This window comes from Anopheles coluzzii, chromosome 2, assembly GCF_943734685.1.
Source record: "Anopheles coluzzii chromosome 2, AcolN3, whole genome shotgun sequence".
In the NCBI taxonomy this organism is placed as follows: Eukaryota; Metazoa; Arthropoda; class Insecta; order Diptera; family Culicidae; genus Anopheles; species Anopheles coluzzii.
The window spans coordinates 88,503,011-88,519,680 of record NC_064670.1 but is presented as its reverse complement, the minus strand read 5'-3'; the positions used below and the strand labels follow the sequence as shown (position 1 = coordinate 88,519,680).

Here is a 16,670-nt window from a genome sequence, read left to right as displayed (position 1 = left end):
CGGCCGTAGCTTGTATTTTTTATGTTCTTGTTAACAAACAAAACAAATAGGCGGGTGACAGTTTAATATTATTTTTTGTCGGACCACCTCGACTCAACTGTGGATTTTTATCGCTCTTTTTCCTAGACCGGAGCATCGCAGCGGACGTAGATTAATTTAACCATATGTTGCTGTCAAGCCGTTGGCTATTGGGCGGTCGGCCGCTCGCAACATGGTTAAGGAGTACGTAAATATGTTTTGCATGATGCTCCCCCTGTCCGAAACAAGCGAAAAACATACATATTAAAAATGTGCCGCAGAAAAAAAACTTTTTTCCCGAAAAAAAGGAAACCCTTGCTCCGACAAGCATCTCCACCATCACGGTTGTGCACGAAGGATCTAAAGCAAGTGTATATTAGCGCTGGCTGGAAAATAGGAAAAAACCAGTACAGTACCGAGTTGAAAGGGTTTTTTTTGTTCTACGCTCCGCCATGTTGCATGGAATCTAGTTATCAGGACTGGCTCGGAGACTGGCGCACTGTGGGGATTTAACTAGACCAGAGCGATGGAACAGAAATGTGCACGACCCAAAACAGAAAAAAAACTCTATTATAAAGTATAATTTATAACTGCCACGCTTGTCACTGGCCACGTTGTGTACCGATTGGGTTTTTCCTATGTTTGTGTGTGTGTGTGTTTGTGCATGTGTCTGTTTCCGGTGGTTGTTTTGCCATCAACCGATACTGTCCCTTGTGTCGGGGGCGCCCCGGGCCAGGGCAAGAACATCCATGTTGAACATAATAAACTTACACGCATGACGGGGCGAACCACCGACCACCGACCTTGCGATGAAAGTCGTCCAGCCGTTATTGTAGTGCCCTGTACATGGGTTGGGGGCTGGGAACTCAAAATGCCAGCAAATCTGGTGCCTTTCATGTGTGTGTGTGTGTGTTTGATGGTAGGATTTTCCGACGATAAATGTCAATCAGACGACCACGACGTCGGCGGAATGGCGAAAGTGATGGGATTGTTGTAATTTCATTAGCGTACGGTCTGGAGATGAAACAGTGAAGTTACTGCCCCCATGAATCCCTGCCACGCTGTGCAATCGCTTCGCCTCCCTATCAAAACATTTACATGCCGGCCCAAACAAGCTTACGGTTGAATTAAAAATGAGTCCTCGCGTCTGGGAGAAAAAGGGATTTATTTTTCATCGTCATAGTCAAAAGTACGCCCTCTTTCAAAAGTGCAATATACAAGTACACACACGGACGGTGGACTCGTAATCCCTGATTCTACCGAAACGGATGCTACAACATCAAACGGTTATATTTCGCCGAAACGTTCACGGGTTTTCGGTGTCGGAGTTGGAAAGCGCGCGCTTTTTTGTATTATTCCTTTCACCGCCACACTGGAACCATAATGGAACGGCTTTCAACCTGCACCCGCGTGTGGTGGCGTAGTTGTGCTTCCGTTTTTAATGGACCCATTTCCCAAAAACCCACCACTGCGGGACCATAGCACTTCACCGAAAGTGTCCCACGGAGCCTGGAGCAATATCTGTGACTCCAAACGTTTGGTTACGCTGCGCTGGACCGATTTTTTTTTTTTTTTTTTTTTTGTAGCACAATCTCTTTGAAGCTTCCATTCCACTAAGCTCCTCATCTTTTCCCATTGGTTTCTTCCCTCTACCGCAGACGAAAAAACACAGCCCCGGACACATCAAGCGGCCGATGAATCCGTTCATGGTGTGGAGCCAGATCGAGCGGCGCAAGATTTGCGAGGTGACGCCGGACATGCACAACGCGGTCATCTCCAAGAACCTGGGCCAGCGCTGGAAGCAGCTGAGCCCGGAGGAGCGCCAACCGTTCATCGAGGAGGCGGAGCGCTTGCGCAAGCTGCACACGCAGGAGTACCCCAACTACAAGTACCGTCCAAAGAAGAAGCAGATCAAGGGTAGTGGTAGTGGTGGCGCAGGTCCGGCAAGCTCCCCCAAGAACGGTTCGTCGTCGTCCTCCTCCTCCTCCTCCTCCACTGGTGCTGGTTCGCCCGCCCTGTCCACGTCCTCCTCGACCGGTTCGCCCGACTCGGTGTCGTCCCGGGACAGCTGCGGTTCGTCCAGTAGTTCCTCCTCGTCGTCCTCGTCGTCGTCGTCCGCCAAATCTCCGGCTGCGCCGACAGGCAAGCGTAGCCGGACCGCGAGCGGGAAGGTGTCCAAGGGGGGCGCTAGCGGTGGCTCGCTCAAGGGCAAGAAGCAGCTCATCCTCGACGAGCTGGGCCAGCCGACGATGGCGGCGGTCGCGACGGCCGCCACCATGCCGCCCCTAGCGGCGCAGCCCGACTGTTACTCGCTGGCCGCGACCAAGCTGCTGCCGAACTCACCGGAGAGTGCCACGCTGTACGACGAGCGGTCGCTGATCTCGCCCGAGCCCACGTTTGGCTCGTTCACGGAAGGCACGCCCCTGTTCATCCGCACGCCCGACCACAGCGTGTTCGCGGTGGACGAAAGCAGCCACTTTGAGCACGAGGCCAAGGGCTTCCGGTACGCGCACGGCGCTACGCCCGATCTCACCGGGGGAGACAGTGTGGGGAGCCCGCTAGGCCACACCAACCACACCACCTGCTCGACCGCCTCCGCCACCAATACCACCTCCAGCAGTCCGGCGACCACGGTCACGGTGCATCACGGTGCGCACGTGCCGTCCTGCAACAGTCCCCTTCCGCAACAGCACCACAATCAACACCAGCAACACAATCAGCAGCAACACAACAACAACAACAACAACAACAACAACAGTCTTCAGATCAACAACAATCACCTCCAGCAGCAAACGACGCCGTCCGCCAAGTCCGTCTACGCCGACAGCGACGGTGACTGCATAAAGACGGAGAAGTACTACGATGACGATGAGTGTCAGAGTGACCACTTTGGCAGCATGCTGGATCTGGAGCCCGGTGTGTGTTTCAGCGACATTGAGCCCTTCAACGGGCATTTCACGCTGGCTGAGCCGCAGCACCAGCAGCACCAACAGCAGCAGCAGCACCCACAGCAGCAACAGCAACAGCAGCAGCAGCAGCAGCCACAACAGCAGCAGCAATCACAACAGTCACACCACCTCAACCAGCAACAGCAGCAGCGGGGCGCACTAGCGAGCTTTAACGAAATCACCAACGGACAGCAGTGCCACCAGCCGTTGCAGCAGCAGTTGCTGCAACCGTTCCAGTACTCCGAGGCAAACCAGCCCCTGATTGCCAACAGCCTTCACCAGCAGCAGCAGCACCAGCAACAGCAGCAGCAGCAACAGCACCAGCAGTTCCAGCAGCATCTGCGCCAGTACACGTGCCAGCAGCTAGCGGTGGAGAATATGGGCAGCTTGTCGCTGATAGCCGAGACGTCCATTGTGCCCAACTGTCAACCGTCGCCGTCGGTCGACGGGTTCGGTACGCTCGTGGCACTCGACAGCCACATCATCGACAGCATGAGCCAGTCGGACGATCAGAACCTGCTGGACGGTATTCTGGACGTGTGCGCCGCCCAGATGGACTACACGTTCGAGGGCATGGAAACGGCCTCCTCGTCCAGCGGCTCCCATCTAGAGTTCATCGCCGAGGGCAACAGTATTTTCCTGTCCGAGCAAAACCTCAGCTTCAACGTGTAAAAGCAGCGGCGTCTATGGTGAACTGGTGAGCGAAATATCCTCCAAAAAAAAAAAACAAAAAACAAAAGAACCTTTCCTCACTACTCACACACACATCTATACAAATCAAAACTTTTCCCCCACACACCAACAAACATACACATAAATATATATACCAACACACGGGTGCATAGTAGAGAAAGGGATTTGAGCCTTCGTAGTCTTGGAATTTATTATCCACAAAGAAGGGGAAAAGTAAAAACAGATGCAAAGTAGACACTTTGTTATCATTTATCACAACAAACAAAATGAGAAAGCGAGAGAGAGACAGAGAGAGAGAAGAGGAAAAAGAGACAGAGAGAGTAAGGTAAAAGAGCAGACAAAGAAAAAAGGAAGCGTAAGAAGGGAAAAAATAAGTGCTTTATCAGATGAGGTGCATGATTGTAAAGAAAGTGCGTGAGTGCGAGAGAGCAAGTGAGAAAGAGTGCGTGAGTATGTGTGAGTTTGTGTGTGTAAGCGTACAGTAACAGAATGATCTAGAACCCTAAGGAAAACTTAAAATATAGCCAGAAAATGCGCGTTAGTGCGCGTGTTTGTCAAGTATGCAATATAACAAAACCATAAAGCAAAACAACACTAAGTAAGAAAACAAGCAAAGAGTTCAGAAAATTGAATCGAGAAAGAAAGAAAGTCCATCGGATTGCAAATCGCTAAAGATACAAATGAAACAAAATGGAAATAAAACGAAACCGTAAACAAAACACACAAACCGAGCGACTCAGAGCTTACAGAAAAATAGGAAAAGAAAACCACATACAAACACAGCGACATTCACAGAAAGAAAAGTGATCGGAGAACGTTTGACGTTAAGAGAGTACGATGCATAGCTGGTTGAAGAAAAAAAAGGATGCTAACATAAGTGGTGAGTTTGTGGATGAGGTGCGGACGTGCTTTTCAAATGGTAACTCTGGGCAGCAATCTTGCGCTTGTGTTCCTGTTTGCGATCAAATTATTCGATATGGAGTGCCGATTTTGAGCGGAACAAATTCCACGCAGCCGATGGCGAAGTGGGGCATCAATGTGGATCGGTACGGGTTTGGAAAAGGGATGGAATTTTGGGGTTCGCAGCGTCGCGTACAGTTTTGTAATTAAAAATAGCTCACGTACTTGCTGGTAGCCGAACTGAAGAAAAAAGTGGCGTTGTGATTAAAATTGTACTGCTGTATGGAATATAGGACGGCAGCGGGTGAGCAATTTGGCTGTCTTATCCTCCGGGTTTCCGAGTGGAATCCAAATGATTGGAATCGCTGTCCAAGGTGTTCTAATAGAGTGAGATTTATTTGTAAATAGCTCATCGTTAGGGTCGCTGTGTGTATGTTTTATTGCCGGTTTGGACCTCACGCCACGGGTTTGGAAAATTCCATTCCACAGCAATTGAAAAATATAAACTGGTTTACGGTAAAGCAGCGTGTAGCGAAGATGCATCCTGCCGGTCCGGTATGGAATTTAGCAAAAATGACTATTGTGATGGAGCAAACAACTTCCCCACAGTACTTACTCGCTCCTTCGGGGGGAACCTACTGACAGGGAACTGCACAGCATTCCCTGATAAAGGTGGAACAATTTGATTAATGTAATACCCAGCTTCCAGTCCCGGAAGGCGCAGCCACGAGGCTGGTGTAAAAGAGGTGTTTTATTAAATTTCTTTCACGCTCCTGCAAACAAGAAGCGTACCGTGAAGCATCGGCTAATGGAAAAAAAAAAACACGCGGCATGCCTGCCTGCTATCCTGCCTGGCCCGATAGTGGCTGGCTGGCTGGGCTAAGCAGCAATACGGGTACATTATCCTATTTTCGTCCAATTTCTACAATTTCTTTCCAACTTACGGTGAAAGAAGCGGTTTGCGGAAGGCGAAGAAGGAGGTTGGATAAAAATTTCAGATTCCACTGCGAATCGCTTGAATCGGTTTTACCCCAACCGTTTGTTAGTTCGCCAGTCCCGTGCTCTTCGACCCAGTTTCTCCCGGTTCGCCATATAGCCCTTTCACGGAATAATCGAAATTCAGCCACCAAAACGCACCAAATCAGGATATGCACGGAACCCCCCGGGGCACTTTCGGACGAACGGAGATATTGAAAAACTGCCCGAAGGATCGGCGGGCATTGGGTTTATTATTCCTCTGTGCCCTGGGAGCCAGTGGGTCCTGGTTATATGGGGTTTTTTGCCTTTCATTTTGGGTTTGGCACACACACACACACACAAAAGAAAATGTTACTCTACATTGGTTTTTATTCGGTTTTTATGTGTATGTGTGTGTGCGTACACAAACCCAGAGCCAATTTCCAGATGGCAGCGCCACTGCTTGGAAGGAAATTGTGTTCCCACTTGCCTTCCGATCCTTCCCAATCGCTCATCTCATCGGCAATGTGTTTTGCAGCGTTTTCCTGGGAGCCCATTTTTTCTTTCTTTCTTCGCTGGTTGCTTATGTTGGCTGCTTGCGTCCCATGGAACGGTTTTTCGTTCTTCTTCCAATCGTGATACTTCCTTTTCCACCCAAGGGCGCTGTCGAAGTGCTTTACACTTCACCAATCACGATCATTTGGGGGAAACGACCTGCAAACAGGGATGATTGAGCATTACGAGCAATTTCATCGACATCGGGGTGGAAATCGAACCGGCCAGCTGGTGTGTGTTTTTCTCGCCTTCGGGATAAGCGTAAGTTTGATTATGGCTCTTGATGTCGACAGGCAAGATGCAAACTTCATTTTGTTGATGTGCGCTAGGAAGGACCGGGAGACTTTCACACGCCACGACGGATGTTCAGTATGATCGACTAAGGAAGCCCACTGTCGAATGTTTAAAGTCATGCTTGACTGGCCTTTGAATGGTCCAATTATTGACTTGCTGTTTGAAAATAGTCAAGAAAACGATTTATCAGAAGTTGAGTATTTTGTATCGGAAGAACATTCTGCCAGTACAGAGCATCTAAAACATTCACACTTTAGCACACGTTAGCCACGTAACGAAGCCACCCGTGCATCCTTTAACCATTTTCGTTAGCCAGCTTTTATGTACAGAGCAGGAAGTAGAACTATAAGATTTTTCCTCATTTCTAAGAACTAGCTGTTGATGTTATACATTATGTTAAAGCACTGTATATTGAATAATGTTGGTTTAGAGTTATATATTCTTGGTCGCAACTTTTTGTTCGTGCTGTATTCTAAATGGGTCATTATTTCTTTCAACCATGTGAGATCCTTCTGTCAGGGTTGAATACGTTCAGGTAGAGTGTAATAAGTAAGGATTACTTTGGAACATTAATGCTAACCATATTCTTTACCATCAATATTCTACGTTAGGACTGCTATCTTACTCTCTATAAGACGGTGCATACTTTGAATGCATTAAAACCTAGTATCCATCACACACACATACACACACATACACACACACACACACACACACACACACACACACACATACACACACACACACACACACACACACACACACACACACACACACACACACACACACACACACACACACACACACACACACACACACACACACACACACACACACTTTTTACGTTTTAAAGTCGCCTTCAATACAGTCACAAAAATGACTTCAATTGAGGGTAAATTAGGTATGAAGAAGACAGAGAATACAACCTTCCACAAACACACACAAACACGCAAACAGTCATTTGAACTAGAATTAACACGAACGTTGAGTGGACGAGTGCGAACGAGAGAGACCGTGGTAAACTTGTAGATATGAAAATAAAGAAAATAAGCTGAATATGTGATTAAAAGTAATGGATTAAGGCACACAGGCATAGGCCAGCAGTGCACTTGCGTTGTGCAATGTACGGGCAAGTAGTGCGAACGAGCGGAAGGATGAGAGACGGACGGTTAAAATGGTTTAGCTATAACGTTTGTGTAAAGTTTGCGCGAGATGCGCGTAAGCGCGTAGTGCGGTAAGTGATTAGTGTGTAAGTGCGCAAAGTAACCAAAATTTGGCGACACAAAGACGCAAAACCTAGGAGATAAGCCCACCCAGAGGAGAGGAATAACCAATACAATAGAATAGAAGAACAAACAAGTAGGAGAAACTACATTTCGTGTAGCAAGTGTGCCAAAAACACCACTTGCAAAAGTCCTATTGGTTATTAATCAGCCGGTTAAGGTAAGACTATTCACATGCCCATACACTCTAGCCCTATGCAAGAGGAGAGCTAGAAAATGGAACAGGCAAGCGTTTCCCTTATTGTTCGTTTCTCGTTTGATTGGTGGTCGGTGAATTCGCTGGCTGGAACAATTACAACTAGTTTTACTAATGTTACCCTTCTGAAGCCGCCATTTCGTCCGTGGGGACACTTTGCAGACGATCGAGCGAAATTCAGGCACGTACACACGTACACACACACACACACCCACAAAGAAACAATCACAGACAGATAAGCGTTACAAATCAAATGTTTCTTTTCGTTGTTAGATAAGGTATTACTACTAATTATAGTTACTATTACGCTGGTACTATTATAACTCTATGATAATCAATGCAGCCATGTTTGCAATGAAGAATGAAGCATCAATCAAATACCTAAAGCATTGTTTTTATTTTATTTTATTTATCTGTGTTTTTGTTTTGTTTGTTTCTTGTTTGTCACAATTTTTCCGCCGATTGAATTGGAAGAAAAAGTAATATTGGTTTTGAATAGTTCGCTCGATTTAGGGTTTGAGTTTTCAGGGTCGTTGTCCGGTTGTTTTTGTTCTCTCTTTTCTCGTTTGTTTGGTATGTTTCAGGACTTTTTTTTCTGTTCAGCATCCGAGATCGACTGTTTTCGTGGTTATTTTAGAAAACCGGAGGTTGCACTATGAGCAACATTTATAAAACAATTAAGTGGTTATAATTGCTTTTTCAATGTTTATTTATAGTTCCATTTTTTATACTTTTTTTCTAAAAATTTAGTTTTTTTGTACTATTTCGGAATTACTTTGCATTCAATTTATGACAGCGAAATAAGAGTTTCTATCACTCCATTTGTAGTGTTATCATAAACAGGATTTACAACATGCATATGTCTGAAGAAAAGAAACAGACGAATCGGCGAACAATAATATCAACATGTATTGAGAAAACGTTCATAATTGCAGCTAGTAAAAGCGACAGCTAAAAAAAGGACTGTTATCAGTTGAAATCCTCAAAGTCAGGGGTCTTCAAAACTTGTGTGTTTACCCACAATTCTAACGAATGAACGTTCAATTCTTTCTTTGATGAAAAATATAATCTGAAAATGTCAAATTTGTAAGGCTTTTCAGTTTTGAAAATTTTAGTTTCTTGTTGAAATCCGCAAAGAAAATTTCAAAAATTACAGATTATTTATTTCATTTGAATAAAACTGTCTTCGATTCAAAAGCTTTCGAGAGCCGTTTTAGGCCCCTGTTGAAGACCCCTGATCAAGCAATATTTCCCGAAGCAACAGTTAATCATAGAAAAAAGCAGCAAACATTTTACAAAGTAGAAAAAACTGGGCACATGTTTTCACTCTCAGCGACATTTCGTTCATACAAAAAACAAAGACATCCATGGCATTTCAAACAACGAACAATGTTAAAGGGTATAGAATCTTTTTCATAGCCTTGCTGGATTCTTTCGCTGGATCGGTTCGAAACGGTCCCAGTCGGTTGAACGTTTGGCGGGCGTTTTCAATACCCGGTAAAAACAATGGGCACACGCATCTAAAACAAGAAAACAGAAAAAAAGACGAAACAAAACTTTAAACGAAATAAAACAAAACAAAAACACACAAGAGCATCTACAGCAAGGTTCAAATCAAACGCAAACGCAAAACAAAACGGTTTTACTTATAGTAGTAAACAGGAAGCGTACATGTGGGTGAGAAAAAAAGCAAATGAAACAAATTACAAAACTCAGGAAAAATTATTGCAAAAATAGCAAAACTTTATGGTAATAAAATTGACAGCAACTACCGCAACACGAAGTAGGGGAACGGAACAAACGAATGCTAATAGTTTAGGTTCCCATTTTTAACCTCAGCAAGCCCCTATTACATAAACGGAGCGCAAAGTGACCGTGTCGATACACACGGCAGTGTTGAGAGTGTGGAACGAAAGGAGTGAAGAAAAAAAAAAAACGTCACCAGGGTAGTCGGTCGTCCTACGGTCACTTTGCCGGTACATAGCACTACAACTACGAAATAGCAGTGAAGCAGCTCAAGCAAACAACAACAACAACCACTACTACTACAACAACTACTATTAAAACCACAGTTCACTAACAAACAAAAGCGCAAGTGATAAACCGAAACCAAATGGTCCTTTTTTGCAGGATGTATGTAAAACGTAGTGTAACACTTAAACTAAACGCAACGCAACGTGATCCCAAACAGAAACCTCTCTCGGAATAATCCTGGTGCGGCCGAAATGGCACGGGCGCGGTAGCAAAACAGTTCTTCATTCCTGGGTGTTAAAATAAACTAATCGCATACAACCAACACAACTGGGCACGAATGTATCATTCGGATCCGGGCAAACTAAAACTAGAAGAATAACAATACACTTTTCAAAACCATAGCGCCGTTGGTAGGAGTCCATCGGGATGAGACGGTGTTCGCTCCATTGTGCACATACATTTCAGTACACACAAATGCAAACATAATTGCACAATCATCGGAGGGAAAATTAAGGAAAAAATCTAAATTTTACCCGTGAACAAATCACATCACACAACGGAAAGAATGTCAAAAAGAAAGGATGTGATTCTCAATCGTGGAGTTGTTTTTTTTATCGGTTGTGAAGTGTCCGAAGCACATTCGGAACAATAGTTCCATCAAAATAATGTAAAGCAATCTGGTTTTCCGAATGTTTGAAGCAAAATTCAACCCAAGCCGAGATTTCATTCACAAGATGCAATTGAACGATTTCGGGTTTTGTGTCTTTGTCTCAGGGAGCATCCTGCAGCAAAGCGTCGAATGGAACTAAATTTTAAATCAATCACACAACACATTCTCAACAAAGTGGAGGGGCGTTTTTTTTCTTTTTCTTTGTTTTTCATACAACTATTCTCTTAAAGGATACTGGATATATAACAAGTAAAAACAAAAAGTCAAGTAGTGACAGAGCAGCAAAAAATCAATCGTGTTAGTGTCGGTGTTAGTAGTGTATTCTTGGCTATAACATAACGTAACGCAACGCTAGGTTTATCGAACCTTTGCACAAGGTGGCATAGTAGGGAAGGTTAATACAACAAAACAAGGCTTAAAGTTTACAGATGTATATGTGCTATTTCTTACAATTAAGGGAAAAGTAAGGAGAGAAACCATGAAGCAAAGCAAAAGCGTACAGATACTGTACGCATAATGAACACGCGTACGCCTCTGATTCGTGATGATCCCCGATCTCCCATTCTGGTCCAGATCATCCAGCGTTTGAAGTGCAACGATGACTGCAAGACTGAATACTCCCAACACAGCAACTAGCAACGAGATGGATTGGATTTCTGTTAGTGCTTTTTCCCCCGGGTGTCTAACAATGTATTTTTTCTCACTCGCTGAAGTGAATGTTATTTTCAACCGATAAACGGTAGCTTTGGCGATTAGCATCAATTTTTCCCCAGCAACCCGGTATCATATGAAGGAAGAATGTTCCAATAATGGATACTCTTATTGCGTTTGGTGGTATGCTTTAATTCAGTAAAGTATTGTTTTGTTCTTGAGTTTCTTAAATTCAAATGATCTCATTTCACTACTACAGGTAATCGCACCGCAGTCAACTCTTTAACTGACAATCTCAAATTGTTTTTTTTTTTTAATCCTCGATCGATTCATCAATCTACAGCAATGAACAATTAATGACGTCTAGAACAAAGACATAGCTTTGAAGTTTTTGTGAGCGAGATCAATTGAAGTAAAAATAATTAAAAGGGAGGAATCTAGTGTGAGTTTAGTGTGTTAAACGTGTGCTTAACGAGGAATGCAACGGACAAGAATATGAACGTTATTAGAGCACAAGCAAACCCCATTTGCCGATTGGGACAAACATTTGTAGCATAGGGAATTAGCAACACGGCAAACCGAGCGAGGTTTGACGGCAAACAAATGAATAAAATATTCAGGTATCTAAACAGGCTGTGAAATAGTCTATTTGTTTATTATAGGTTTTATTGATCATGTTTGAAGTCAGGCGTGTGTTTGTATACGTGTTTGTATTTTAGTATAAGTTTCTTTCGTTTCTTTTTTCGTACATTGTTTAAGGTTTCGTTCGACTGAAAGACATTTACTGTCTTCGTCCCTTTCTTTCGAATTTTTGGGTACATAAACGAAGGAGGATGAGGTTTGGTTTATTCAAAAAATATTAAATGTTAAAAAAAAACAATTTGATGTTTAACGTTTTCAATAACAACAAAACAAAAAAAAACTGTAATCAAAACCAGACCAGTCAAATAAAACGAAAGCAAGATTTTAGAACAAACAAAAACAAAAACAAAGAGATAAATTTAGTCAAGGACATTTTAAGCAAAACAATCTACAATCTGAGCAGATAGATTAAAAAAGAACAAAGTAACAAAACCAATCACGAAATAACAACACAAAACTGCCAACCGAACAAACCACGTAAAACGATGCATTTGATTTAAATTTATAATCATAGTTTTGGCCCATCCTTTTGTATAACACATGCATGTGCTGAGGTTGGTTTATAAGATGTTCTGTTTCAGAATATGAATTAAATTTAAAACAAAATCACATAATTTCCCAACTCAATCAAACATAAAGCTCTTTGTGCTTTGTCTGTGAAATTTTAGAAATATAATCAAACCATTTTTAAGCGTGTGACATTCTTGATTTTTTAATATCACTCACAGTATACCTAATATCAGAGCATTGAATTGAATCAAACAAAACGGGGGCAATAACTAGAGGCAAAAAGAAATTTTTATCCAACAGATGGCAGCGTTTTCAAGCGTTTTGTTTATAATTGATATTACATTGTTTTTGAAGATTTTGTTAGAGTGTCATCGTTATCGCATGCGATACACTGGAAGATGTAGTGAACTTGAAATTACAAGCAACATACTTAGCAGCAGAAGGCACAGGAAACAGGAGTGGCAAAGGGCAAGCAAACTATTATGGTTGATAACGCATAACATAATCGTAAACATCGCTTTCAATGTGTAGTGAACCGTTTCTTTCATATTAAGACTAACAGAATAATCTAGCATACGCGCATAAGTTATACACTATACAAAATGTTGAATTGAGTGATATGGAATATATTATTATTAGAAGAAACAAACACTCAACACTGTGGATGTGTGTATGTGCGAGCTGAAGTTAATCAATTCACCACACACGATGTATCCTCCTGGTTCTTTCTGTGCATTGCCGGGACGTAGGAACAGTTCGATAGTTCACAACACGTTCCGCATACAACTTGTATCGAAAAGATCGAGTGGTGGAATGGAAAACAGTTATTAGGAGGAGGAGTTTTTAAAATACCATACTAAATGAAAAGGAAGCAAGATAAACATCACATACTATATTAATCGAAACGAAACAAAAACAAATCATTAAATGTCTATTTATATATTTACAAAACAACAAACAAATCAGAAAACAAAACAATTAAAACCGTAGTGCAAGATTGTGTAAAAGAAAGATAACACTAAAGCAGTAAACTAAAACAAACAACCAGGAGCAAGTACACTAGAATATAATAATAAATATTGATATTATTATATTACTAATAAAAGGATAATGATTATTACTAACCTTCACGCAACATCCAAGTAGAGTTTGATGGTGATTGTTTCAATAAATGTATGTTGCAGTAAAGGTCGGCAAGACATTGGAGGGAACTATTCGACTGCATCGACATGACGAATGAGAAAAGTAACGAGCATTCACTTCACGAGAAGCACTGGAAATATCATTGGATAACTTTGCCAAGCAGCTTAAAAATGGTTAATAATTCATTTTGAACAAGATAATAATCATAGTACGAAGTCATCATTCGACGGGAGGAAAAACCAAACGGCAAACTTAATCACAAAACAAACAAAAAACTGAGAGTGAATATTTACAGCTAAACTAATTGAAACAAATACAAACATCAAAGTGACTGAGCATCTCATACAAAATGTGTGTCTGTCCGTCAGTTTGCTCGAAGTTGTTCTAATGGAGCTTTTGAATGTGGAACGCAAACTGGCAGTGCAAGAGATCGTTTTGCCCGAGCCAAACGAGACGGTGTGTCTTAACAGTGAAGTAATTCAGGTTGCATCGAAAACATAGGCTCGAGCAACCTCAGAGCAATGTCTCGTATAGGGACGTATGTAGAGTTGCAAGTGGTAAGTCGCGATGGTAGAAGCAGGAAGTTTCGCCCCCTCCCCGTGGAAATGCAAGGCGCTGGGGGTATGGGGAGGGAGCGTATGTTTGTACATTTTGTAGCTAAAGATACTGAGCATTGGAACCGAACTGTTGTTAATCCCTTTTGCTCGGGCGTTGTTTGTTCTTTTTTGTCGTGGTTCGTGGGGCAGTGCTGATGGGAGAAATTATTGGCAGTTGGCAATGGAAACGTTGTTTCCGTTCAAACGGCATCGCAATACGATGGGGTTTTGGAATAGGAAGTTGTTTGAACCGGGTGCTAAAAATTAGGTCCAAAAGAAAAAAAACAAAACGATAAATTTACACAAGCAAACCAGAAACGGCAACCGATCATAGAAACCAAGCAGAAACGAAGCAGAAAACGAACACTATTGTCCACTCGGGACATGCACAAACAAATTTACCAGAGCAAAAGCGTAGAACTAATAGGGTGGAAAGGTTTTCTAGGCAATCCGATTGTTCGTGTGGGGATACTGATCCAGCAAAACTTATGAAAAATACCAAAAACAAAAACAAAAATACACGTATTCGCAAACAAACTAGAAGGAACATTCAATTGTTAGGCTGCAGAACGATTTTGGCAGACATGCATATTGTGAATGGCAAACGAAACGAAAGCATACAGCATACAGCAAAAAGAATGATTTGACGGATAGCGAACATAGAAAAGAATGCAAAGAAAGTAGGTATTGTCGATGACGGTTTCATAAAGAAAAGGAATGGTTTTTAAAAACTAGTCGACAGTTCGTCTAGAAATTGGTGTGCTAGTACGTAAAGGAATCGAACGGCATTAATTCACGTAACTCTAGCAATGTGAATTAGCAAAAGTTAAAGCAACGAGTTTCAGTGCAACACATAAAGAGGAATATTTAACCCCATAATAACGCCACTGCTCTTGTGAAACGGCCGCAGCAGCTTGCGGAGGGTGCTACTTTACAACACAACCGAAACAAACACGATTTGTTTTGTTTTTGATTGCTTCGATTTGGAATATTGGATACATGACAATGGAGCTTTGTGCGTGGGTAACGTTTAACATTTGAACTTATTGCCAATACTGCGTCGTTTGCCAGGGTACTTAAAAACATAAACCTAAACCTTCCACTACCATACTGAAATCAATAAAATGAAGCAATGAGAGTTGGAGAATAATAAAGAAAACTATAACCATCTACACAAACTGTAACCGGGGGCCCACAGTACACAAATATAGTATCAAAACACATACACTTTTGAAATGAGTAAGCAAGGAAATAGTGCAGAATTGTGAATATTGTGTATAAAATAGATGAGATAAATGCGACATTCAAGAAGCAGGCAGGAGTGGTAACTGTAGTATTATCGGTAGAGACAAAATTGAAGCAAAAAAGGTGAAGAAAACATCGAGAGAAAAAAAAAACGACATCACACAACAACCGATAAACAATACGCAAACAATGTAGAAACACACAAACATAACGGTAGCAAAAACAGAAAACAAAACATACAAACCTACAAAATAGATTGAGCTAGAAGTGGTAAGGTGAAGTGTGAATATGAACGGTCACAGTTGTGACTACATTCAAGTTAATTACGTGTGTACGCGCAAGGAGAATTATTGTGTAACAAACAACAAAGAGGGGAGATGTAAAACACAACCTGTTTTAATGGTTATCCTCTGGGTTCGTCAAGGAACAGGCAGAAGAAAATACAAAAAAAACATGGTTTAATCCAAATTTAGAGGGAGAAGAATGAAAGAAAAAAAAAACACACACATACACAAAAATGAACGAAAAGTTTACCAAAATGTGAATTGTATAAGTTGCTAACCGTCTAAAACTGTTTGTTTTGTATCTTAGGTTATGTACGTTTAAGTGTAAATACAAATAAACCAGGTTTTAAACAGTGAAACAGCAATTAATCTTTTCTGATGGAAACTCATTGAAAAATTGGGAAACAATATAAAAACAAACAAAACATTTAACTACGACAAGTAACAAGGCAAAAAAGATGGTTAAGAAGGAGCAACATATTTGGTAGGAGTTAGCATTAAGAGCTGTTACAAAGCAATTGTCCAAAAGAAAGGAGCATAAATAAGTTTAAAACCTATGAGAAAACAATGAGCATAAAATAAAATAAAAACACAACACAAAAGTCACTCTTTCGTGTTAGAATTGGAAGGTACACAACAACACAGCAACAAATGCATCAAACGCATTAATCAAACGATTGATGTGTGTACCGGTGCGATCTGTGAGAGCTGACAGCTCTGAACAGCAATGTTTGATTAGTTTGTATATTTGAAAGTCAATATGTCATTTTTACTTTTGAATTTGTGTACAGTTTGAAAGGTGTTTTCTTTGTTTCTGTTAAGCGACTAATGATGATGATAATAAAACAAAAGTGAAAGTGCAGTTTATTTGCAAAAAAATAGTTGTACCTCGTCGTTCGTGTTTTGCTTTCAGTGTTGGAGTGAAATGTAATGTTGATATATATCACAATCACTCGGATGATGGGGAGTAATAGAATTGAATGGTGTGGGGTTTGAGATGACAAAGGATTGGATTTAAAATTGGTTTGGATGGTCTACTAAAACCGACTGTTTTAACGACTTGTTTAGTCATTTAAAGATTCATCATAAAATAACATTCAACAAAAAGAAA

General features: G+C 41.8%; 1 protein-coding gene across 1 annotated transcript in view; it reads left to right on the top strand.

Moving 5' to 3' along the window:
- Positions 1 to 16,440, top strand: part of LOC120952043 (myb-like protein Q) — a 123,762-nt gene extending 107,322 nt beyond the window's left edge. The window contains exon 3 of the mRNA XM_040371135.2: positions 1,677 to 16,440. Within this exon, the coding sequence (XP_040227069.2) occupies positions 1,677 to 3,638 (1,962 nt within the window). The 3' untranslated portion in view covers positions 3,639 to 16,440. The remainder of the gene's footprint in view (positions 1 to 1,676) is intronic.
- Positions 16,441 to 16,670: the final 230 nt, after the last annotated feature.